The sequence below is a fragment of the Ictalurus furcatus genome, chromosome 15 (assembly GCF_023375685.1).
Source record: "Ictalurus furcatus strain D&B chromosome 15, Billie_1.0, whole genome shotgun sequence".
Classification (NCBI taxonomy): domain Eukaryota; kingdom Metazoa; phylum Chordata; class Actinopteri; order Siluriformes; family Ictaluridae; genus Ictalurus; species Ictalurus furcatus.
The window spans coordinates 5,286,719-5,313,383 of NC_071269.1; the positions used below are offsets into that span (position 1 = coordinate 5,286,719).

The window sequence follows — 26,665 nt, forward strand, 5'->3', positions numbered from 1 at the left end:
GCAGTGCCTTAGTTCAACAGTCAAGGAACCAATCAGAGTATCGGCCATTTTAACGGCCGTCACAATCGCAAAATCCTTCCAGTCCACACCATGTTTTTAACCCTGACCACTCCCACAATTATTTTTGTTGTACCTGCCACAATGTTTTTGAATAAATTCGGTTCTTTTACCCCCCCCCCCCCACAAAAACAGTCATTTCAAGTTGCAGTGACTCTGAACAGGATGGCACGTACACACCAAATAAACCAGACGCAACATAACAAATGACAGTCTGTGGGCTCAGATCCAAACCATCAGCACGTCCATTTCACTTTATTATAATTAAAACAATGCAAAACAAAAAAAAAATTTTTTTTTTTAATTCTTAAAATCAGATATTTAAAAATGTCGGCGCTTCATAATACACAGTAATATTAAAGTATAAAAAAAAACCCCAAATGATATTATACAGAAGCGTTGGACTAAAAAGTTCCCTTCATGCCAGTGAAACACATGCAAAACTATAGACTCCTTTCTTCTAATGTTTACAGAATTCATTAAAAAGAATAATAAGCTAAGCCAAAGCCCTGAAAAACCCTGAAGAATTCTTGATTATCTAAAACACACACACGCACACATAGAAGACCGTTAAATAAATAAATATTCACCTTATAATTAAAAACAGGCCCAGAGAAAGGAACCTGTCCAATCCACCGAGATGCTCAGTCTCGTCCACCAATGAACACGTAACAAGTTACCTTAATGAGACGGGGAAACTATGAAATTAGGACGAGATATCTCGCCCATCCGTTGATGAGAAAGTGAACGAGAGGAGCTTGAACACAAGATCAAGTAGAAAAATCTCCTCGGAATACATGAAGCCCAAGCGATCCCGCCATTGCTTTTGTGAAAAAAAAAAAGAAGGTGGTGGGTGGGGGGGGAGGGGGGGTGGTTGGAACAGTAACAGCACCATCGTTTCGGGGTTTATCGAACAATATCGTCTCAGCAGGACAGCAGGAGTGCGACGCTTGTGAGGTGAAGACTAGCGATTATGTTACACAAGTTCACTTACAGTCATGGCTCTTTATACAAAGTCCACCATTTTGCATTCTTTGGCAACCTATGTACAAAACTGAAGGAGAAATAAAACGTGTAGACTAAAATTAATTTATACACAACGCTTAAAAATATCTAAATGAAACGGTTCTATAGCACCCACTATACAGTAGCTACGTCAGCCATAAAACAGGCCTTTTCTTGTTTTTTTTTTTTTGCTTTTTAAATCTAAACTGAGCTACAAAATTCCCTTTACACACTGTTTCAGTCACATTTCTTTAGCTACAAGACTCAAAAGGTATAACATTCCTTAAAAAATAAATAAATAAAAAGATACTGATATGCTAGTAACATTGTACTATCAAATGAATGTCGGGAAGACGAATCAAATTGCTCAACCTAAACAGCTCACTCAAGAACGATGAATCCAAACCTCTGACCTTTAAAGCCGGCGACATAATTTACCTACTGTAAAAAGACACTAATGTCTTACAATAAAATCAGACATAAAAACAAAAAAGCAAATGAAATTGGATTGTACTGTACAAAAACCCCCAACATTTTGTCATGTAAATAACATTATAGGCTTTTAAAAACCTTTGAGGTCATGGCAGGCTGTGCTAAGTGAACGCTACGATCTATCAATTCTGGACGCAAAAATACTCGAGTCCTGTCTGGGATTTGTAGTCCAGACTATGAGGAGCTGGTAAGGGTGAACCGAGCGTGGGCTGGATGATTGATTTCGAGACTTGAAGTCAGTCATTGTAGCTGGATTGTCGTTGCCGTTTCATGAGCACTTAAAGGCTTTTCTTCTGCGGAGCGCCGAGTTTTCGCATTCCCCTTATCCTTCCGAGGAGCTCCTGCACGAAAGCCTATAATAGAGAGAGAGAGAGAGAGATTGTATAAGAGCGACACAGAGGCGAAAAAGGTCATCATTTCATCTGAAGAGAAACTCCGGACAATGAACGAATTCAACAGGTTGTGTCCTCAAGCCATCGTTAGTTCCTTGATCTTATCACTCTGTTGTCCTTTGCTGCAGTGTGCGTGGTCGGTTTTCCCGTCTACACTCCCAGGAACAGAGGACTGTTGTGTCGAAGCATCGTTTTCCGCAAAACCCAACTGAAACCACACATTCGTGTCTCCATACAAGCCCAAAAAAGTAGTCCCATCTCCAAAAGCTTGCCTTGTACACCTTTAAGCCTTAACTTACTAATACAGCTGAATAATTAATAAAAGCAGTATACACAAATACATGTTTGACATGACTTCCAGGAAACGTGTTTTATTATGACTTGATAAAAATCACACATGCTTTAAAAAGTGGCTAGACATTAGGTGATGGAGGGGTGGGGGGGGGGGGGGGTTTAACCAGCCAGATTAGTTTTGCAGAGTGGTAGATAATCAGAAGCATGCCTAGATGCCCATGATGTACACATACTTCCAAAAATGGAATATCTCAGTCCTCGATTGCACTCTACTGTACTGTAGTAGTATCCACACATCTGTATGGAGGTCATGATTCAGTGCATATTGTATTTTGACAGATCCATTAGACAAAATGTGGGTTTTGCGGTCAGTAGGCTCGATTAGATTATCCCAGAATGGGTGTATTGGGGCAGAAGGCCATGGTACCAGATACCGTACTAGACAAGCAATAAAACGCAGGGGGAAGTGCTGTTCTAGGAAAATAATATACAACAGGGTGGTGTGAAGTCGCTGTTGTAGCCTTTACCACTCTGAAGGGAACCATAAAATACGTAATGAAGTTGTAGTTTGAGTCACTGAGAAACTGGAAAGCGCGTCTTTCCCAGGTCAGCTGGTATCGTCAGAGTGGCTGTTACAGAAAACTAAAAAAAAAAAAAAAGTCAACACCTTCTGACCGATCAGATTAGAGAATTCAACTGTGCCACAAACACCACAACATTAACTCTGGTTTAATGCAGATGTTTAAATATGTTTGAATTATCTTTGAAAATACAATGGTTCCCAAAATGGTTCCTCAATTTGAACTTCTGGAAAAGGTTTCACAGAAGAAAGGTTCCTAGAAGAACTATTTTAGAACACCAAACACCAATAAGCAACCAAAGAACCCTTTCTTTTAAAAGAGCATGGTGCACAGAGATCATTAAAAAAATAATAATTTGGGATAGACTTACATCTGTTGGCTTATAGCAGTCTGTGAGGGATTCCTGCTGAGAGAAGAAGAAAGATCTCAGCATCTTTACATAAACAAATCAGGACCATTTCAGTCTATGCTTACAAACTGCTCCTAGAAATAAAGCTTGAATTTACTGCTCAAACCGAGCCAAATGGTCTTTCTCCTCTCAGAATACAAGCACTTGCCTGTAATTTTACAGCTCTCTCGTCTTCACTGTTCACCTCCAGAAGATCATCAATGTCTATCTCAACCTCAGGCATCTCCTCTTCCTGAAAAAGAGACACAGGAACACATTTCCCCCAAGATTTCCCATCAAACATCTCATTCTTGAAAACATTTTCCATGACTCATCTATTCTAGGCTCAAGGAGTTTAAAAAAAAAAAAAACACGACTAGAATGGCACCCCAATTGTGGAATAACACTGACACACAGAATTGCATGTGTACTGTTAGTCCGTCGTTGCGTTCCTCTCGTCTGGAGCTGATGACTGTCAGTATGTTGCAGTATGGTGAGAATTTGCAGAAGTGTGTCATCATGAAATGTCTTGAACCCTTAAATACATCCCATGATGTCTGAAGGTGTCCAGGTCACATGGGGCTAAAACTAATCTACTCATATTAATCATATCAATGACCAAGGAAAAAAAAACAAACCCACACAATCACATGGTGAGATGAAGGCTATAAATATACATCTGAAGTGAGGTGTGGGGGGAAAAGGGGCCTGGTTTCCATTTAGCAATCTGTCTAGAATAGAAGACTGACAAGTGGCTGTGATACTGAGAGACATGGGATAGACAGATGGGAAGAGAAAATGCACAGTATCCCACAGTAAATACCCCTACATTACAACAACTACCATAACAAACTGCAACAACTTCACTAATCTAAACCACCACCAACCAAGCACACCTGCCACCATAAACAGTGTTACTGTGAATGAGTGTAACAGTTATAATGAATGCAGACTTTAATACACTGAAAAAGACACACTATTAGAATCACATAAAATGTAGATCAATGACATTGGTTTCACTCTGCCCATGTTTTATGTTTTTCCTACATTCTTTTGAATGTCCATGGAATAAAGTAAAACCTTAGATGCCACGAGTGAACCTTCTGCCATCATTTACACATTTGAATGGCCATGTAATATGAAGTAATGCGATAACATGAAATTAAAAATGACCTTATACGGCCATCGTTTCAAGTCAGGACAGCGGTCATTTGTTGCTATAGTCAAGAAACTGTTTGACGCCGTACCCAATAGCGCTTCACCTTCATGCGTTCGCTGAGTAGGCTAACGGTTGAGAGGCAGGAATTTGGCCAATAGTTGCTGCAAGCCTTTTATAATCGACCAATTGGTGTGCGAGAAGGTGGGAATTACAGAGGGGTGTTAAAGCAATGTAAATATGCGCACACATGATGCAGTATTAGACCATAAGCACATCATAATGAAAATAAAGCTGAATCCCAGACATTCTCAAATTCAGAAATCCCTTTTTAAGGTCCGAAATGCTTTAAGATCCGAAGAAGAGGACGTGTCCGGGGAAAAAGAGAATGTATGGTCACTAACAAAAGCCTTTCAGAGAACATGTTAATTTCGATCAAATTAACTTTGTGCAAGATTTATTTGCGCCTGCACCAGGTGGCTGCTCACGTGAGCCACGACTGGCAAGAGAGAACCAGAACTATAATCAATCAGCTGTCTATATTGGGTTATGTCAAAAGATTCATTTCTTTGGTTTTAAATGAAAGACTCATCCTGATAGTATTCCCATTTTTTTACAAAAAGTACTGGTAATCTGATTACTTTGGTGATTACTTTGACGTAGCTAACAGATTATAGTTACCAGGTTTTTGAGTCCTGATTAGTACATGTATTCCATTACTCCCCATGCCTGGTGACAACTACTGTACTATTATTCAGAAATGTTATCCAGTACATTTCCTTTCTATTTTCTTTTGATTTCCCCATTCCATGTTCACACACTTAGTGCTAATTAGCCCTATTAAAGGAGGTATGGCCTCTGTGCCTTTTGATCCTAGTGTAGGAAGAGTGGCCAAAATTCCTTAGGATGTCAGTGAAGGTGTGGCCCCTCTGCCCCAATGAAGGAGGTGTGACCTCTGTGTCTGGACCCCAGTGAAGACATGGCATTTGTACCTTTGAAGGAGGGTTTGAAAGTAGCGCTTGAGGAAGAGGGTGGTAGTTGGTGACTATTGCTTTATACCTTTGGTCCTCAGTAAATTACCTGTATTCTGTACCTTTGAGCCTCAGTGAAGGAGGCATGGCCTTCATAATTTTGGGCCTCAGTGAAGGTATGGCCTCTATACCACAGTGAAGGAGACGTGGCCTCTGTGCCTTTGGGCCTTAGTGAAGCCTCTGTACTTTGGTTTGACAGACAGTGGGCTCCAAAGTTCATCAATTCCCCAATTGGATAATTTTCTAAAATACATTCTGTAGTTTTATTTACCTTGCAATGAATAAATTAAGATAAAATTTGTATAACTGGATGAATTCCCTTTGAACACTGTTGCACTTGACTCTGAGTCATTGGAATTATAGGTTGTGGATACGCAGCTGAATCCTGCCTTTTCTGACCCCCCCCCACAAAAAAAAGCAGCACATGCCCATCACTGTAAAACAGGATTCCTAACTGGATTTCAGGCAGACAAAGACAAACATCTTTTATAGTAACAATTCCGACAGTAGAAACAGACACGATACAGCTGCGTGTGTGCGCGTGATAAATTGAATTTACTGAGACGGAACTCTTGGAAATTGTTTTAGCTGAGCCAGAAGAGCCTGAAGAAAGCTGCCATGGTATATTACAAAAACGCTGCCTTATATCTCTCTAATAAACAAATCTGTCGTTAAACCATCCTCCGGTTTGATGCAGGAGTCGTTTTACTGAAAATTCTGCTTTACAAAACAGACACGAGAGAAAAACGGAGGCAGAGGGAGATGAGGAAGTGGGTTGGAGTAATTAGTGGCTGCATTACTGAATGGTTAGGGTACAGCTGATGAGGGATGAGCAGTGTCAGAGTGAGAGTGTGTGTGTGTGTGTGTGGAGAGAATGAGTGGGTGGCAAAGAGGGAACTGCATAGCTTTGAAAAGTGACCAATGCAAATTCAACATCCTCTGTGGCCATGTGCGTGTCCAGCTCACATTTATCAACCCTCACAGACTTGAGTTAAAAAATAAAAAAAAATGAAAAAAAAAAAAAATAGAAAGAAATTTAGAGTTTCCCCAGACATTTTTTAAGCACTGTCAGGGCATTTATCCAAAAATAAATAAATAAAAAAAATCCAATTTCTCCTCAATCTTTGATGCATTTTTACTACCTCTACTATTTTTTTTTTTAATAAAGAATACAGCATTTTTCAAGCATGTGATTACCATACGTGTAGTTTACCTCCCTGTATTACCCTGTACTAGGAAAAAAAAATAACTACTCCAATCTAAATTCAAATCCAAAGGCAGATGTTGAGGCACGGAAAGAGATTTACCCCAAATGTATTTTTGTAAAAACGTTCACAACTTCAAAGGAATTTGCAGAGTAAAGCTCTGAATCTGTACAATTAGTCTCGAGATGGGACAAGAACCTGTGGCTGTTTTACCAACCGTTCCCTCCAGGATTCCACGATCACAGAAATTAAATGCAAAATCAAGGAAACGCCACAATATTCGGAGGAGCTTGCAGTCTGTCAAACATACCACAGTTCTCAGCAGATTTGGGCCAAGACGAGCCACGAGAAGTCATCACAATGCACCTTCAGTCAAAGCCCTCTTCATGGAAGGTGCAAGTAACTAGAATATCTTTTTACTGTATTGCTTCAGTGTTGGAACTCTGTAGAAAACACTTTATCAAGACTTTAATGTTCACGTCATCCTTTATCGAGAGAGTCCAACTGTTAGAGTTTTGTACCGGCATTATTCACGCATTTGAATCATCTGATAGAATTCCTGCTCAGAGACGTCCATCTTAAGAGAGTTTGTCGGGAAAGTTTTCGGTTCTTTTCTCCGTGCAAGAAAAATTGTTAAAATTCCAGTCTGTGGTAATCGTACTTGCAGTGCACATGCTGTAAATTGTTCAAGGGCTGGAAAAAAAATCTGGAGTAAACTGTATTTGTGTCGTATTAACTTCAACAGAAAGAAAAAGTTGCGTGTGTGTGTGTGTGTGTGTGTGGCTTTAGTCTTCAGCTACACATGAATTCCTGTCAGCATTATTAATGCACTCTGACAAGTGTCAGATGTGTGTGCCTTTTAAAAAGGTCAGATGTTTACACACCTCTCTACCCTAATAATAACCACACATGACATACGCAGGTGCCGACACTTATATAACGTAGCTGTCCAAACACAACACAGCTGCATGAACAGAAAAACAGGACACCTTTCACTCTCACACGCTTTGCATTGTGAGTCCTACAACCCCCCCCCACCAAAAAACAAACAAAAACCCAACAACATCCATCACGTCTCCACCATCAATACATCAATGAGGGTAATAAATGCTCAGTCTAAATATCGATGGTGACAAATTTATCGCACCACTTCTTGCTGATGTGGTAAACCTATCAGAACTGATCAACTAAGCAAAACAACGGTCCAATGATGGAACCACCCGAGGGACAACCTTGGCGTTGTCAAATTCCTCGTACGATACAGCAGCTCGAGGAATTTTCACAATTCATGAGATTAGAAATATAATAATTAAAATATACAGTATATTATAATAGTAGCAGAAAACCTAAAGTTAAAGCTTTACCTCAACAACTTTATTTAACAATGTATAATTTATACCAATTTAGGAGTAGCCAATCCACCAAGAAGCACGTTTTTGACAGGTGGGAGGAAACAGGAGGAAACCCAGAGGAAACCCACGTCGACACTGGGAGAATATGAAACTCCGTACAGAGAGTAACTCGACCTCAGGATCCAGTCAAGGCCCCTAGAACTGTGAGGCTACACTCCCTTAAAAATCAATCACAGAGCGAGGCACATCCATCACGATAACCCGACACTGAAGGATTAGCTACGTGAAGCAATTTGTTAAAGAACCTCTACGAAGTAAAAGTCTTGCTCTCAGCAACAGTCTATATAATCAGTAAACAAGCTGCTTTGTTTCTTACAGTGTGGTGCTAGATAACTAGAAACTGCAAAATACTGCACGATATCGCAGAACAGATTATTGTCAGAAGCCTGCACAGGCAACTCGACCGAGTTTACCTGATTTCTTTGTGCTGCCTCATTGTGCAGGCGAGCTGCGTTTTGTCTGCAGGCACAAAGTGGAGCAGACGGGTCAGTTTATTGAAGGTTTACCAAGGAATACCAAGCAGGCTTTAATCCTACTGAGAGAGCTTATGAGGAGTAAAGAAACCAGATAGACACTGAGCCGACAGCAACCTCTACATCTCCCCCACCATGCAACACAAACACGGAATACCAATGTGCATGGAAGATACAGACTCACAGATGAAGAGGGTTGGTACATCATACAGACTCGTTTTCTAGTTGACCTTGTTTCACCTTCACATAATGTGAATACTAGTGGTAACGCCACTGTCTGTATCCACGTAGTGCTCCAAAGATCTGTATCCGTACTTGGATTTAAACACTAACTGAGAATGGGGTGCCCCCCCCTCCTTTTCTTTTTTCTGCCAGTTCCTCAACCTCAGCTATATCACCCCAGTTCATAAGTAGAGAATTATTTTATTCTTTTTTGTTTTGTTTTTAATCCCACTCAGTTATTTGGGTTTGTACCTTCCCAGTAATATCTTCGAACAAATTTAATTGGTTCCATTTCCCCTAAAATGTAAACAAACTAGCAGCCAATGCTAAATCAGACCACAATCCTGACCAGGCTGTTACTAAGGATGAATGAATGTTCATGTTAATGAACATGGTCTTCGTTTGCCTACTCGTTTGAGGGCATGAAAGTAAAAATCTCCCAATCCTGATGTATAACCTTCATCTCGATCAGATGCTCTGTGAAGCTTTAGAAAAACAGACAGAAAATACCACGATAGAATAGAACTCCGTTCATTTCGATTGACATTTTCAGTTACATCCTAGGCAAACACATTTTTGTCCACTTGCTTTCATGCAAACACACTGCATGTGTGAAATACGTGACGCATAGAGGAAGAACCCTAGTACAGCCTTTGTACGAGTTCACACTGAAATGTATTCCCTCATGACTTCAGACAGACAGAGCCTCCAGGCTCAACCTCAAACGAGCAATCGATCCACAGCAAGTGGGGTGTGTGTGTGTGTTTACAGACAGACCCATGCTACTGAAAGCCCGCCAGTAGTATGCGAGTGCACGTATGTGAAATATCATCATGTTCAACCCCATCAGCTGCTGCTCATCAGCTACTTCAATACACAGTGACCTTCTCAATGACAAGACTTACAGCCACACAGACGATCGTCCACACTCCTAGGACACACGCTCGTTCCAGTCAACCTTTACATTCTCCAAAACGTGTCCTTTCAAACCAAATACAGTCCATATATAATCTTGAATAGTTTGTTTTTAATGCCCAAGAAACTACAAAAATGGTCAAGAAAAGGCTCGAAACATTTACCTTCTAGATCTGGGAATATCTATGCAGCACTTTCGTCCTTTAATCTGTCCATCTCTCTAAGCTGTTCATCTGTACACTCTGCTCAAACAGATCAGCTTCCAAAGTCTCAACTTTCATGCTAATACCGCCATCAAACAGTCATCTTGTAGATCACTAACTAGCAGAGCAGAGACTCTGCCGAAATTCAGCTCGACTGGATCATATAACGCTTGCGCATTTGTTTTATGAGCTAACCACGAAACCTGAGCGTTATCCCCTACGTTTGCGATTGCCGAATAAAAAATTTTTTTTTTAAATAAATAAATAAGTCCTATTAAATGCCATTGCAGCTGTGCTAGCAATGTCCCTTTGTGATGTGAACCTCACGCAGGAACAAGAAAAACAGCACCGACCAACAAATTTGCACCAGATTTGCTAAGCCCATTACAAATATTTCAATTTAAATAATACTTAAATATTAGTAGTAAATATTAGTGTCAAATATTGCATAACAAGTCAGCCATTTTGTTAGTTAGCCAATAAAAGATATGCAGTTAGTTTCAGGTCATTATGCAATCTAATAGAAATTTGCATTTCAAACTCAATGTTCAACCTAACCATTTTAAATTAAAAAAATAAATAAAATTAAAAAAAAAAACTATGTTTTAGTGCAAAGCTAATTTAGTAGCAATGGTGTATTCAGCAACGCTAGAGAACAAAAATGTTGCTAATGTTTGCTAATGACAAAACCAAACGAAAGAATATCCTTCATCTAGCTACTGGAATATATAGCTGTTCCGATAAGAAGTTAAGAAGCTAACATCGTTATGTAGCTAAACAGAGACATAAGCAACTTTTGTACGGAGCCATTTTGTGCAGCATCAGCTATTCATGTAAGCTAAAGGCTAAAAGATGACGCTTTGAGAAATTTATGTCAAACTTTGATGAAAATTTCTTCACAGTATCAGCTTTTAGCTTACATGAGAAGCTTATCCTGTAAGAAATTTAGCTCAACGTTTGTCCCAGAAATCTAGAAATAATTTAATTCAACACATAGTAAACAAGTATACCAGCACACATGCAAACCACAAACCAAAATATGCTACACATTTGTAACTTTACAAACGTTACATTTTATTAGCAGTTTCATCAGTCTTCACTGCAGTTCCTCCTTACTGTAATATACTGTTAGTGTGTAATATTTGCATCTTCGTTGTTTGTTTTTTCCTCTCGCTCATTTACATTCCACCCATCAGGTCAGTCGCTCTGCTTTCCCATTGGTGGACAGAGGTGATGGCCCTGGCGTTGAAGAGACAGCTCGGACTACACTACCTGACAGTCTGAGAATCCTCCATCACAATTGCTCCCATGCCCGGCCACTTTAATAGGAACACCTGTACAAATACTCATTCATGCATTTATCTAGTCAGCCGATCATGTGGCAGCAGTACAACACCGATACGAGTCAAGAGCTTCGGTCAAACGCTCACAGAATTTCGGTGGGGAAGCGTGATCGTCAGGATTCTGGCCGTGCCATGGTTGTTGATGCCACACAGGCTGGTCTGAGTATTTCAGAAAATGGTGTGTGGGAAAAACCAGACTGGTTGAAGTTCAGACAGGAATTCAAATAACCACTCTGTACGACCATGGTGAGCGGAAATGTATCTCAGACTGCGAAACATCAAAAACCTTGAGGTAGATAGGCTAGAACAGCAAAAGACCACATTGGGCTCCACTCCTGTCTGAGGCTATAATAGGCACAAGCTGACCTAAACTGGACAATGCTGAGATCTTGTCAAATAAACAATAGTAAAAGTTGTATAGCTAGGATTTGTAAGTCCTCTAAAATTAGGCTGTAAGGTCTGGGATTCTCTCCAAGCTTTCACCTCAATAAATAGGACTGTGCACCGAAAAGAAAAGTAATTTAATAGCTGGGGCACAGAGAGTGCATCTGAGACTACAAACAAGTGGACGTGTCCGACCAGGACATCGTTGGGGGTTTATGAGCCTATATACACAGTACAACAGACACATCCTTCATTACTTATTTTCCCCAACCATCACCAGTGAGTGGCATCCATCTGGATGATGTGACGGCAGCCATAGTGCACCAGAACACCCACCACACACCAACCATTAGTGGACAGGAGAGTGATCTAGCCAATTCAGAGATGGAGACTCGTGGGAATAACACTAGAGCACCAACCAACAGATTTAACACCAGCATCACTAATCACAAATATTTCAGTATAAACATAATTAACATGTTTCCAGTTGGAAGTGTCCGTTAAACTCTTCAGATCAAATGGGTTTAATATAAGCCACTTATTCACTGCATTACACCCACAACATTTTCAGCAGTCATGAGCAGTCAGTGGAACGATCACTCGGAAAGTGACCAGCTGTATTTACAGGCGTCGTTAACCAACAACATACGCTCACCAGGTTTCTCGCAGTTTATTGCTGCCTTTCATCTCGGCTCTGCCCGACGTGTGAAACTGTTACAAGTCAGTCCGCTTGCTTCTGTATAAACCCCCCTCCCCACTTCCTTTCCTTTATATAGGCGGTCAGTCAATTACCTATTTGAACTGATCTGACCAATGGGAACACAGAGACCCAGCCAAAGAGGTGGAGTTTTGGCCACAAGCAGCACAATGGAGGCCCCATATTAACCAATTGACTCGCTTCCTGTTTACTTGCTATCTTTCTTGATTGATTGTGCTTTTGCTGGCGAGTGTTTGCCATCGTTACGCTGTTTCGATGTTGGTACTTAGTCCTTGCCCTTTCCAACAGTGTCTGTCGACTATGTGCTAGTTTCTCGCTCTATGCTAGCTCCATCGTACTGAGAACCGCACACACACCCACACATCACTCAGTTACTACTGAATGTCTAGACTTACTGAAAACAGACTTTTTTTCTGTTCTTTTCTTACTCTGTGTTCTCTCCCTGGTAAGACTAACTTTGTGAATATTCCTTATTTAGGCTTAATATTGTGCTAGCCATACTTCCAACCTTCTGTCCTTCTTGTAGCCAGCACCATCCAACATTACCATGAACATTCAATCCACAATCTTTGTTTGTTCTTGTTTGCGCACTCATGCTAGACCTTAACCCCCTTCGGGAACGCAGCACATCCTGCTGTATCTCTCAAGTGATCTGCACAGCACTTGAGCGAACACTGACGCATGCCTCAATGGGCTATGGAAAAGTACATTTCAACATCTAATATTGCAGGTGGAGGCAATTTTATGCAAAAGCTGCAATGCTATAACATCAGAACTCAACCTGACTTAACGAGTGACAAAATTGCCTAAAAGGTAACAGCAACATTGGCAGTGCTGACTGACCGACTCTTGAAACATGGACTGGGTAAAATCAGGTGAAATGGAACTGGTGAGGATTTGAATATGGATGGAAACCCCAAAGGCATTAATTCATCATCCAGCCATCCCACTGGAGTATGACCAACCATTAACCAAATCCACTGAATGTACTTTGTTTACCAATCACAATTGTGATGATGGTAAAATAGTGCATTGAGAACGTGTGCAATACAATTGTATGTTTGTATGAGAAATAAATCAGCATCTGGTTCAGTTCGTATGCGATTTTGTTCACTGCCAATTCCCAAATCACTGTGTAGACACACAGTAGCATTGCTGCCGTGTATATTAATTTCCTATAACGTTAATGACCTGATGAACAGCGGAAAAACACAGCAAATGACTGTTTAATTCAGAGGGGGAAAAAAAATTCATCACGGTTTTAAGCTTCTTTAGAGCAAGCTGCAAGCTAATAATAGTCCCAAAGCATCATGTCTAAGACAGTGCTTCGAAAATTTAACTCCTTTAATCTCCTGAACTGCATATTTTCTTGCTCCAACACACCCAGTTAATCTCATCGAGGGTTTATTAGTGAGCAGATTAGCCCTGGGTGATTGGGAAACACTATTAAGATAAAAAAGAAATGCCCAATTAGGGAATAAAACAGGAGCAGGATATAGCAAAGTACTGGAGTCTAATTAGTGACCCATGTCTCTCCCAAACAGCACTTGGTCTTAAAAGCAGAAAGAATAGCAGATGAGGGGGGGAAATAAAATAAAATACTACACACCATCCGATTTGTTCAAAAGGATCAACCGTTGGAAATATAGAATCCTTTGTTTGCAACTAGAAGCTGTCTGCTATAAATCTTATGGGAAACCACACAAAGTGGGGACAATTCTCTTAGGAGTCGGCAGGGGACCTCAGGGGGCAAAAAAATTATACCTCACCGTTTTTTTTTTCTGTTTTTTTTTTGCATGTGCACAACTTCAAAAATTAACCATGTGACAATATAATATGAAACTAGACACTGGATGAACTGATTTGGAAATTCCCACATCTATTATCTAGCAGAAATAGCAATGGTACTTGCTTTGGAAATTGAAAGTTACAGCTCTATTGTCAAGCGGAATAACAGGTTACAAGGGGTCCAAGAATATAAACGTAAATATGATTTTTTTTTAAAAAAATAATTAAAAAGTACATGTTTAATATTTAGGGGTCCAAGCACTGAAACGCAAGCATAGATCGTCAAAAAAACAAAACAAAATAAAGATCATTAAGAGCACAGGTTCCCAACGCTGGTCCTGGAAAACGATGCTTTCCCTACTCACTCACTTCAACCTCAGGAACGGCTGTTAAATTAGCCAATTAGTTCAATCAGGTAGCTGAGAACAAGTAAAACACTCAAATGTGCAGGACAGATTGTAATCCAGGACCAGGGTTGGGAACCTATGACCTAGAGAATAGGCAATGTGTAACACTTAGGGGTCCAAGCACTGAAACGTAAGCAGCTAACAGCAAAAGCAGTGTCACAGATGCATCTGTGAGCCAGATGCATGAAATACAGGCATCAGAAGGACACTGAAAAACTATTAATACCAACAGCGAGCAGATCTGTACAAGAAGATTTGTACAATAACACAAACATTATGGTGCATTTACTTGATTTATGTATATGCAATCATTTCAGACCAAGCACTACCAAGTAAGAAGCCTATTCATTATTTTTTCCACAGTCCTGTCTTTAGCTAGCAAGCATTCATGCTAGAAAAGCTAAAAAAAAACCAAACAAACAGCTATAATGATGTGTTACTAGCAATAGAAATTCACTTATATTAACAGTTCACCATATCCCATTATTTTATATGGCTTTATCCTGATTCCCCAGTGGAACAACAGGGTATTACAGTTTACAGCCCCATTTAAAGCTCATGCAGGGTTTATTAATGAGCTGATTAGTTGAGTCTTAGAGCAGAAAGAATACTAATACGAGCAGAGCAGGATTGGGAAACACTGCATCAGGACAAGTACGAACAATTAAAAAAAAATCCAGTTAATGACCAATGCATCTTCTAATTCCCAGTTTGTTCTACAATCAGTCTAAAAATAACGTATATGTGCCACATTAAGAGCTAAGTCAAGCATTAAATCAGCATGGACGTTCTCATGACAGACAGTAAGGTATAGACAGTAAGGTCTCTAGTGTTTGAGGAGTGAACAGCTACACTGTAATGCACAGTGTAAGAGTTAATTCAGCAGTGAGGACTGTGTTGTGTGGTGATGATGCGTTAAAGCACCGCAGAAGAGACCAGACAAAAATGTAGGTCAAATAACAGCTCCTAACAATTGATGCGCCTATAGAGACAGGTGCATGCAGATGTGCATCTGTGCAAACGCGCATGCATATGTGCATCTGTGCAAACGCGCATGCAGCTGTATCTTTATCACACACACACACACACCTCGCAGTCGTACAGCTCGCTCAGCTGCTCGATGATCCACTCTTCCAGCACAAGTCTCTTCCGCAGCTCTTTCCGGTCGTACTTCACCGTGACTTTGCCCTGCTTCTTCTGCACCGGGTCGTCCCGAGGCACCGGGCCGTTGCCCACGCAGCCCACCCCGGGTGCCGTCTGAAAGAATACCCGGCCCGGGGACGTGGGGATCGGCGCGGACGGCTCGGGGCTGGCGGCGGACATGGCGCAGAGGTCACGATCAAACAGCAGCGGCGGCAGCAGCAAAAATATAACGAGCTGCGCCTCAAAACACCTGCTATTTAAAGCTCCGCGCGAGCTCTTAAAGTCCGTGGGCGGGGCTTCGCTGCCAAATTAACGTTGTAAGCCATGATGATTGGTCAGCGGTTTGCTCCTCGCGTCTCTTATTGGCTGCAGTGGCTGTTGTTGATGAAGCACGCGCTCTAACAGGGATGCACTCGTTGCCCTTTGTGGTAATCCCCCTCCCCCCCCCTTTTTTTTGGAGAGCTCACAGAAAAATGTAAGAATTGTAATGTGTTTTGTGCTAAACGTTTAAGTGGAATATATATATATATGGTTTGCAATGGTATTTGTAGTGGAAAATTTCTGTGATGGTTTCTATTGGGTCTAACATTTTCCATTACAAATACCATTACAAACCATCAGCTGTTAACCATTAAAACCTTTACCATTACTGGTCCTTAATGGTATCCAATAGAAGGTAACCAGTAGAGACCCATAGCGACCATTACAGTTTCCATTAAAACCAATCCCACTGTAACCATTAAAACCATTACAAATTCTATCAGGGTTTCCATTGTGTTTTTCAGCAGGAACATTATACAGCATACACCTGTCTTTTTATGAGGAAATTTAATCCATGTTAAGTTTCTTTTGTCCACAGAACATGAATATGAATATTCACCATATGGACCACAAAATAAACTGCATTTTCTTTTCTTTCTGTAATGCCCTAATAATAATAATAATAATAATAATAATAATAATAATAATAATAATAATAATTCACGATTAGGTTGGCATGCAATTACTTACAGCTACGTAGAGCGCCCCATGAACAAGACATATAATTGGTTATTTGTTGCCACAATGCAGCCTTAACTGCAGCGTCACGCTTGAGATCATTTTGCACTTCGTTAAATTCTTCTTCCACCTGAACACTCTAAAGATTTGTGCAACCAAACACCATTTATGCCCAGGTCCCGTCCTTGCGTCAGTGTACAATCTCCCCTGTGTACTGGTATACTTGTACTCAAGAAAGACTCTTACATGCACTATACAAAGAAAACATATTGCATCTAGACTGGAGTTTGTGCAAGCAGTCCAAGCAGCTCTAAGTTCAAGGGTCAATAACAGAATCTGGCTAAACAGATAATCAGTGAAAGACTTACTCTTTGGCTAGAAATCTATTAACAAAGCCAGTATTGATTCATTATAATTAGCAGACAATACACCTAATATCGCACATCATCATTACACGCACACACTGAAGCATAGCGACTAAGTGATGAGTGCAGGAGAGATAGAAGCATTAGTGCTGAGGGAACCGGGAGGTGCGATATTGTTTAGAGGATGTTCTCTGTGTCTCTGCCTAACCTTCATTCAGTGCTCTTATCACCCAGCTGACCATATCGATCTACACTCAGCATGGCTTTAAAAAAAAACACCAAAAAAACTGCACACACACACACACACACACACGCTCTCACTCCTTGAGGTAGAAAAACAGAACCCAATCTTTGTTTTGAGTCTGTGCCATCTCATTAGTGGGAGATTCATTAAGTTATATAAGCCTATAACACTATTACTTGCTCTCTCTCTCTCTCACACACACACACACACAGTGTACACCAGAGGTGGCTGGTATAAATGGACTAGCTGTGCTAAGTGCCCCGCTCTTTCAAAGATAAAAAGATCTCAGTGTAGGATTTCATTTTTGGCAGATTGTGTGCTGTTATTTTCTATGATTTCTGTGGAACCGAAAATCGCTGATGCTGGGGCTGATTTCTTTCTAGCCCAGACTGTTGATTCATGGAGAATATCAGTGACAATCATGTCAGGTGATTACACAGAGTGACGCGCACCCAGGATTTAATCCGCATTTGGTCTGGCGTTTATTTTCTTCAGACAGTTTCACTGATGTGTCTGTAAAATATCAATGAGAAGGCGCCATCGATGCGACCTCACAATATAATTCTCTGCACCAAATACCCTAATAGTTTCATTGTCAAGCGATTGGTTGATATTAGATTGTAGCGTCCTGTCTAATATCATCACCAGCCATCACTGGTGTATGCTATTCGAAAGACTGGGATATCTGATGTTTTGAGGACGTATACGTACTGATCGCCACTGAGAAAGCATATTATACACATAACATTAAAACCACTGATGGGTAACGTGAATAACATTGATTATCTTGTTACAGTGTCACCTGGCAAGGGGTGGGATATATTACGCAGGAAGTGAACTGTAAGTTCTCGAAGTTGATGTGCTGGAAGCAGGAAAAATGGTCAAACGTAAGGATCTGAGCGACTATGACAAGGGCTCAATGTTTGTACTTTAAGAAATGATAGCTAGTAAATTATCTTAGGATTCGTAACAGGTAGACCTGATAGGTATTTCAGAAGCCCATCTGAGTCCCAGCAATTCACCTGTTAAAATATAACTTTATCCATCCATTCATTTTCCATACCGCTTATCCTACACAGGGTCGCATGGGGAGCCTGGAGCCTATTGCAGGGAACTCGGGGCATAAGGTGGGGGACACCCTGGGCAGGGTGCCAACAAATCGTAGGGCACGGTTGTACACAAACATTCACACACTACAGACAATTTGGAAACGCCAATCCGCCTACAATGCATGTCTTTGTACTGGAGGAGGAAACCGGCGTACCCGGAAGAAACCCCTGAAGCACAGGGAGAACATGCAAACTCTGCACACACAGGGAAGAGGTGGGATTCGAACCCTTAAACTCGGAGATGCGAGGCAAATGTGCTCATAACTAATATCAGTTAGCATGTAGTGATGTGCCTTTCGTGAACAAATCAACTCTTTGAATCGGGTCTTTTAGGTGAACTTTGGGTCTATGCTTTGGGTAATGCTTCCAGAACTTTCCACTTAGTCAAACTTTGAGCCAGTTCTTATGATAATTATATGATGTGTGTTTCCAGTCTGAGGGGTCGACTACAATTGCTGCTTGTTATAATGATTTGTTTAATGTAGTGTTTCGGGGAGGTGAATAGCATGTTAAACAGAGAGGAATCTTCTCTCAAGATAGAGAGGGTTTCAGGAAACAATTTACAGTAAATGGTTGATAGGTATAGATTAACAATCTATTTATTGTTTGTTTTTGTTCTTTTAGAGCAGTTAGCCAATTGAGAATCAAAAGAGTCGACTTTTATTGATGGACAGAGCCCAGATCATTTCATGATTTTCTATTTTTTAATGATTATAAAATCATGCTTTGGTGTGTAAAGATATTTTAAAAGTCTTGCTCAAGGGCTCCGTCATTTATTGATGGAAATTATGGTTCTTTTTAGTGAGTCAGAGACTCTTTGGGTCCCCAAATGGCTCCTTGACATTTGTTGGTGTTTGCTTATTTATTACTTCAAATATTTCATGAGATCTCACTCTACCTTTTGATTAACACCAGTGTGAAGGCATCTACGAAGCTAGATGTTCATGTAGAAGAGTCGGCTCAAAGACTTGTTTGTCATGGCAGACAGAGCAGTACTTCTGGTATCTCTCCGGCTGCAGGTTCACTCCCATCATCCTCTGCTTGTCCTGGGACCTCAGCTCAAACTTTTCTGGAGAGAATTATATACACTGAACTCCTAAAATACTACCAGGGTGAATAACACACACAGTTTGCCCTTTTACTACATGTTATGTCAGTGTATTTATGGATGGTTCAAATGCTGTGACAGAATTTAGTAAACTCATCAACTGTTACACCATTCATTAGCTTAATTTGGTATGTTGGAGATGGAAAACGCTGACGTTAGTACCGACTGGATGTGCAAACTGTTCTGTAGGTGTGTAGTCAAGGACAATTTTTGTGTAGAATTGAAAGTGTTGTGATGCAGCGCCCCTCTCTGGACAATGAAATAGTGCACCAGGTCAATAATATAAAACTCCATAACTGGATAATCTGAGGAGGAATCACAAGAAATTCCAACCCACTCTTGGTCCACATCTTGGTAAAGTTATACCTAAATGGGATTTTGTTATTTCACACTGGAAAAGCACTTCAGGTCATATAACCTCCAGCCTAGAACATGTTATGGTATCCTCTTTTTTTTTTTTTGGTCAGGTGATCAAGATTTTGGCTACAATGATGTAAAGAAACAGTTTGGGTCACATGGAACCAAGTTAGTAAAAAGTACGGGACATGGATGTTGTCCCTTCTTCCAGTGAGATCGAAGGCAATAAAAATCAAGACAGCACAGCACATTAATCTTAACTTAATAACTTTAATAGTAACTTGTGGTGGATCCCGAGTCTATATACAATCCCGAGGGAATACACGCTGGATGAAATGCCAGTCCATCACTTGGCCAAAGTGACATTTATTAATAATATAATGTTTCCACAGTGTTTACCACAAATGTGGCATACTGTGTAACAGCTCCAGGGTTCCCAATATGATCCTGATCTCAGGTTACTGTCTGTGTCCATGTTCTCCCTGTGTCTGTGTGGGTTTCCTCCGCGTTCTCCAGTTTCCTCCCATCTCCCAAAAACATGCCAGTAGGTGGACTGGCAACTCTAAATTGCCCCTTAGGTGTGAACATGTGTATGCATGGAAACCTGGTGTGTTCCCACCTTGCGCCCTTCACTCCACAGTGACCCAGACAATGTCTACATCATCACACATTGGCCTCCAAATATGTTCGGCTCAGCAATACCATTATATATATATATATATATATATATATATATATATATATATATATATATATATATATATATATATATATATATAAAGTCTAGTGGCATTGTTCTTAAAGTGGGGTCCATGGTGTACTTATCTAGGGGATATGTACTTGAAAGGGAATGGGCTCATCTAAAACTCAGTCTAATGGTATGTTTTATGACTCCAAACCAAGATCACATTGTAAAATGAATTTGTAGGCTATAGACAGTAGTGTTGAATACAAAGATTTACAACCAAAGTAGCTGTGTGTACAAACAAGATTACAGTATAATACATAAACCTAATAATGATTGTATTACATTTTTTACTGACTTTCTGGCTGACGGAGAAATCTCACATTACTTTAGCTATGATTTATTTATTTTTTTTTTTTAAAGTCACTTTCTCCTTCCTTTTAATCCTTTTCACAGAATGTAATGAAGAACAGTTTTGACGTTTAGCACCAATAGGTGGCAGCAGTGATCAATCTTCCTACAGTTTATTCGTTCATTTCTGGCCCATGGAATGTTTTCTTTCTTTTTTTTTTAACATGCAGAGATCGAACTTTCAAATGATTGTGCATGCTTTATTTTATTTATTGTATTTTTAATTGATATTTGAAACGGTTTCATTAGATAAAACTACATACGAGTTGACTATTTTGGGAGAAAAAAACAGGCTGTTTTTCTGTATCTTTCAAATCCATCAATATAGATCAGCTGTTTTTTTTAATATGTATTTTTGCAATTATATTGAAACGCATTTTATTTATATAACTAATTAGATTGATCAGGGTTTAAACTGACCTGCCCCTTTTTTTTTAAATTTTTTATTTTTTTATTTTTTTACACCTGTCCGCTAGGCGCGCGCGGACCTGCTGATGACCGACTCTATTGACTCCGCGCTCGCGCCCCGTAATCCTTTCCCGTGACGTCGCGAGAAATGGCGGAGCGCGAGGAAAGCTACGTCTGTCGGAGTTCCAGCCAAGGTGAGCACAATTTAACTGGAAACATTTTTTCCCAACGCTATTAGGTTATTTCTTGCATACAACAACAACAACAATAAGCACTGTTTATCTTGTAAAGACAGACATAAACAAACAAACAAGCGGCAGGTGAATTTATCAGTAGAACACCGCGCGAGCCGGTCGGTCACGAGAACCGGATTAGACCCGAAAGAGTCTATTATTAACCGTGATTTGTCTGGATTTCACTCAAAGTGCACTTTTTAACGACTTTTCACGATTTTGCCATTTTATTCCACTATAATGTGAAGTTACATCCGGGTTTTTAAAGCTCTAGAGCGACTTGAAACACCTGTTTGAGTTTTGCTTGTTGTTCCACTAGAGACAGTTTAAAGTTCGTAAATATGAAACATTAAGCAGGATAACAGCCATGTGAAACCATTCGGTGTTATATTTGGGAGTGTAACAGGCTACACCTGATTTATTTCCTCCCTGGTGTCAGTGTACACCTGCTGTTACAGCTCCTAGGTAAATAAAACGCGTCAGTTGTTGAACTATCCGTCATTTGATCATCGTTTGTATTCATCTCACAGTGAGGGAGTCAAATAATAAGAGTCGACTCCACGATTCATTTCTAGTCGCCATGGAAATATGTGTTTTTGGGCTGTTTGTACGACGCTGTCGTGCTGTAAACACACATAAGACTGTGTACATTCACATCAAAAACGTGTTTTGTGACTAGTCTTGTATTAATTTTTATAGGTTATCATTTACAGGAGCACTGTGAACCATTTTTAATGATTCGTTTTGTACTTGTTCAATTTGCATCCAATCAAATGCGCTCCAGAACACATTTGCCCCCCCAACCTGAGTTAAGTGTTCACACACAGGCTGCTTCTCAATACTCAAACTGATGTTTCCTCGCTCCTCCGGCCCGTGACCTGGAAATTGATCGCCGTCAGCCATCTTGAAGGATATATAATTTTTCTAATTGCACGGCGAGGAAGCTTTCAGAGGAGCTAGGAGCGAGGATACACGGGTGTATCCTGCGCTCATAGGAAAAATACGAGTAATCACGACGTCGTTGTGGCGTTTAAGTGCATTCACCTCGTAATTGATATTTCTGCCTGGGTTCAAAGACAGCATTAGTAGCAACAAGTTAGCATCAAACATCGGCTTGATGCTAACATCGAGCGTGTTATTCTCTTTCTCAAACCCCTGGGAGGTGAAAAGATGGCTGGAATTCCGATTCTGTCGCCTGTCTTTTTTGCGTCATTCCTGTTTCGATTGGGCAAAACCTGCTTTTGTCCTCCATGACTTTTCACTGACCCGCTGCAATGAATCAGCAGTCTGGGCTGGAAAGAAATCAGACCCAGCCTCTTCACCATTCAGGGTGGTGGGGTTTTTTTTTTTTTTTACACTTAGTAAAGTTAATAACATGAAAATGCAAAGATGTAGTGGACTGTTGGGGCATCATAAGATATGTTGCGCTTCAACTCCTGGCAAAGATCAAGATAGCTCAAGTATTAGCCCTTACTTGCTGGTGTAAATAGACACTGTGTGTGTGAGAGGGAGATAGAGAGGGAGAGAGAGAGCGAGCGTGCACCTTTCTCGGGCCTGTAAATTTCTGCAAGGTGGTTTATCAGAAGGAAAATCCCCGCTGGTGTGCTAACGAGTGAGCTGCTGAATTGCATAAACACACGACTTTGGCATCATTCTGTTCATATACATATATCCAGCGAACATGTATGAAGGGCCATACAAGGAGAAAAAACCCAACTCTTTCTATATATGAAGTGTGGAAGATTTTGAAGGTGTCCTGCTTTGATATTGATGATGATTTCCAGTGAAAATGACTGAAAGGTCCCGAAGGCTTTGTTAGCGGTCCTTACGGTGGCTGAACCTGCTGACGGGGAGAACACCGCGCTTCAGCGGGCGCACACTCACGCCCTGCAGTATACGAGATGCTCCCCGTCGTGAGCCGTGAGCGCCTGGCGCGTCGCGCCATCGGACATGGCGACGCCGGTTCGTCTTCGACGGCGTGATATTTAACAGAGCGGAGAGCTGGAACGCCGTATGGTGTGCAATAAACGATGGATGTTTGCTTGTTCAGCAGGTTTATGGGTTTATGAGGGAGAGCAAAGCAAACCGAAGGCCGCACTTCCTCGCACATGTCGGGAATTTGTACGTGAAGATGAATGTGGTGTAAAACAAACAAAAAAAGGAACACAAAGATTTTTATTTAAATAGTACGATGGACGGGGGGAGGGGGAGGATAAAATGATTGGTCCCAGGAGTGATGATGGGCTGCTGTGCACTGTTGAACTGAATCCTTATTGCTCCTGTGCTTGCTTACATTGCAAATTTATACTACACACACACACACACACTGACTGGGAGGTGTGTCTGTCTGAAGAGCAGGAATAATTGCACTGTTTTTGTCATGTAAAGAACTTTAATAAATCTATATCTGCTCTTAAAAATTATATCAAATTTTCCCACACAATGTTTTCTGTCTAGTTTCGGTGAAAAACGTCCCTCAGGAGTGAAACCTGATGTGTGTCTTTTCTGCTGTCGTAGCCCATCCGCCTCGACGTTTGACGCATCTCGAGATGCTTTTCTGCTCACCATGTTTGTAAAGAGGTTGTTTTTCGCACCACCCCACGTATGAAAATCCCAGGGGGATGGCAGTTCTGCGTCACAGCGTCAGTTCTGTTCGGTGTTCTTTTTGGAAGAAGGCCTACGCTTTCTGTCAAGCCATCATTCCTCTTCCTCAGCTTTGTATGGTTGTACAGCGATCATTAACCGACTGGCTCGCCTTGCCCTGTTTCCCTCCGTCTTGAATATTTCAGTAGGAAATAGAGAGCTGTGTGTGTGTGTTTGAACCAGAGAGAGAGAGAGAGAGAGAGAGAGAGCGAGAGGGCGAGAGAGAGGATGAGCAGTACAGCAGCAGAACAGACCTTGAGAGAAAGTGGCAGCATCTCTGTGGCATAGAGACCTATAAAAGAGCAGAAAAGAGGAAAGCTTGAGGATGAGGCGATCTTCTGTAACGTTTATCAGCATGAGATGTCTTCGCTAAGCTGTTTACGTCCTGGATTAGCAAGTTCTCCTTTTTGTAATTTCTCATCAATTGTTTTCGGATCTTTCTGCGTTTTTTTTTTTTTTGGTCACTTCTTGTCCTGCCTTCTCACGTCTCGCACGCTGTCGCTCGCGCTTGCTGTCATTCTGCACGCACTTGGACCAGATGAGGAGTCTGAGTGCTAGTAGTTAGCATTAGCGTGAGTAAGCTCACTGGACAGGAGCGTGCACAGTCACACGCGCTGAGAGAGAGAGAGAGAGAGGGAGAGCGAGCGAGCGAGGGAGGAAAACAACGAGGAAAGCCAGGACGAGGGCTGTGCAGAGCGACGGAGGATGCTGTTGCCCCCCAGGCTGAGGAAAGGGGGCAGCAGGTCGGTCATCCCCTCCCTCACCACCATCACCGAGGAAGACGAGGAGCAGCGGAGCCGGCGCAGGAAACGCAGGAGAGGAGGTGAGAAGGAGCAAGAGGGAGGCAGAGAGGAAGTCGGGTCACGAAGTGATGGAGGATCTACAGGATCGTCAGTCTTGATTCAGTTCCCGCTCTAATCTAGGTCTGATCCGGCTATTCGATTATAGACTGATTATCTTTAGCAGGCGATGTGGATTAGAGCTGCGACTAAATTCTGTTGATCACAATAAACGAGGTTGGGGATCGGCGATGCGGGTCAAAGTCGGATTAAGTAGCCTGTCTCGGAGATGTGCAAAGTTTTACAGCAAAACTCCAGATTTAGGTCAGTGGCTAGAGTGTGTGTGTGTGTGTGTTTTCCACTGGTTTGTAATTTGTAAGTTTTCAGACATTTCAGTCCCTCCTAGATTTAGCGATCTCAGAAATGAACGCAAATCCAAGAAAACTCTGCAATATTCGGAGGAGCTTGCAATTTTTCAATTACCGCAGATTTGGGGTCAAGATGCATCATGTGATGTCATCACAACGCGCATTCAGCCAAAGCCCTCTTCGATAAGCGTGCGTCAAACATGAGTACAGCTGAAAGGTCTCATTTACTAAAACAATTCCGTGCAATTGCAATTTCGCCAATTTAAGTAGTTTCTGCAACAAAAATAAGCACAAAAAACACCTAGTTGAATCTCTTACACTGTAAATATTGATCCCGTTGTTGTAAGCTTAAAGAGAGTGTGGCTGTGAGGAAATATGGCACATGGAGCCAGAAAAAAAAAATCACCAATGCCATGTTGTTCTGTGCATTTGATGGTCGTAAAGTTATGAACATGCCCAATGTGGCAACAGTGTACTAAGTTTACACACACACCCCCCGGTTGCCTGGTGGTTATTGTAAAGAGACCCTCTTGTTTCTACTGTTTCTGGTCTGATCGTAGTAGTAGAGGTTGCTGTAGTAGGATTTAGTGCGAGCTCACACGGTAGGGGTTGCAGTATATTTTGGGGACTATAGACGAACACAAAACAGATGAGCACCACTGGAGCAAGGAACCTGATCTGTGCGGTCTAGGATCTCGACTGAGTAACAGCGCTTTAAAAATCCAAACTAACCTCGTGTCCGATTGCGCATGATTCACCACTCGAAAGACAAAAAGCGATAGTCCTCCACGACTGCGTTTGGATTTTGAGCACGCACTCGTACACATGTTGACGTACGAAACGTCAAGTTGCTGTCTTTAGTATTATTAAATGAACGGCAATCTATAATACTTGAGGATGCATGGTTTAAGTGAGCAGCTATACTGGATGTAGTACTTCCGTATCCAGTGTCATTGTGAGGTTTGGCTTGTTTTGGCGTGTGTGCATACCTGTGGACTGGCCTGAAGGTTTGTCTTGCTTTTATGCCAGACATGCATCACCGAGAACTATTTTGAGTTGTGTATATACGAGATTACATCTTTTCAAGTAACAGGTTTGAGTTCATCCATCATTGCCGCTATTGTTAAACTAATTGTTTGTCTTCATCGGAGTCCTAAGCCAACTTCCTGCGAGTAAAACCTGGCCTTATTTGACTGTAGGGAGTGGCAATGTGAGGCATTAATAACCGACACACTCGCATCAGCTCACATGACCCGAAGGCAAAGGACATCAGTAGTGAGTATGATGTGAGGTCAGGTGAACACCGGTCTCCTGGGTGGCTGACAAACTGGCTCCCTGGTATGTGCC

The 26,665-nt window shown here is 41.3% G+C and overlaps 2 protein-coding genes across 4 annotated transcripts in view; one reads left to right on the top strand and one right to left on the bottom strand.

Annotated features, from left to right (window-relative positions):
* Window positions 1-284: 284 nt before the first annotated feature.
* Window positions 285-15,829, bottom strand: ppp1r14c (protein phosphatase 1, regulatory (inhibitor) subunit 14C). The gene is made up of 4 exons (XM_053644117.1): window positions 15,556-15,829; window positions 3,379-3,462; window positions 3,192-3,224; window positions 285-1,907 (listed from the first exon to the last, which is right to left on the bottom strand). Exons 1-4 carry the CDS (start codon window positions 15,787-15,789, stop codon window positions 1,833-1,835), a joined length of 426 nt encoding a protein of 141 aa, XP_053500092.1. The 5' UTR covers window positions 15,790-15,829; the 3' UTR covers window positions 285-1,832.
* A 4,775-nt stretch (window positions 15,830-20,604) lies between these two features.
* map7b (microtubule-associated protein 7b) overlaps window positions 20,605-26,665 on the top strand; it is a 32,408-nt gene continuing 26,347 nt past the window's right edge. For all 3 annotated transcript variants that reach the window (XM_053643127.1, XM_053643128.1, XM_053643129.1), the window contains exon 1: window positions 20,605-21,489. In XM_053643127.1, the coding sequence (XP_053499102.1) occupies window positions 21,444-21,489 (46 nt within the window). In that variant the 5' untranslated portion in view covers window positions 20,605-21,443. The remainder of the gene's footprint in view (window positions 21,490-26,665) is intronic.

What these genes read in the sequence shown, in the direction of transcription:
- ppp1r14c (XM_053644117.1), bottom strand. Translation starts at nt 15,789, where the DNA reads ATGTCCGCCGCCAGCCCCGAGCCGTCCGCGCCGATCCCCACGTCCCCG. An exon ending in AGAGAGCTGTAAAATTACAG is followed by an intron (nt 3,225 to 3,378) that starts GCAAGTGCTTGT and finishes TTCTCTCAGCAG; the next exon opens with GAATCCCTCACAGACTGCTA. An exon ending in ACTGCTATAAGCCAACAGAT is followed by an intron (nt 1,908 to 3,191) that starts GTAAGTCTATCC and finishes TCTCTATTATAG; the next exon opens with GCTTTCGTGCAGGAGCTCCT.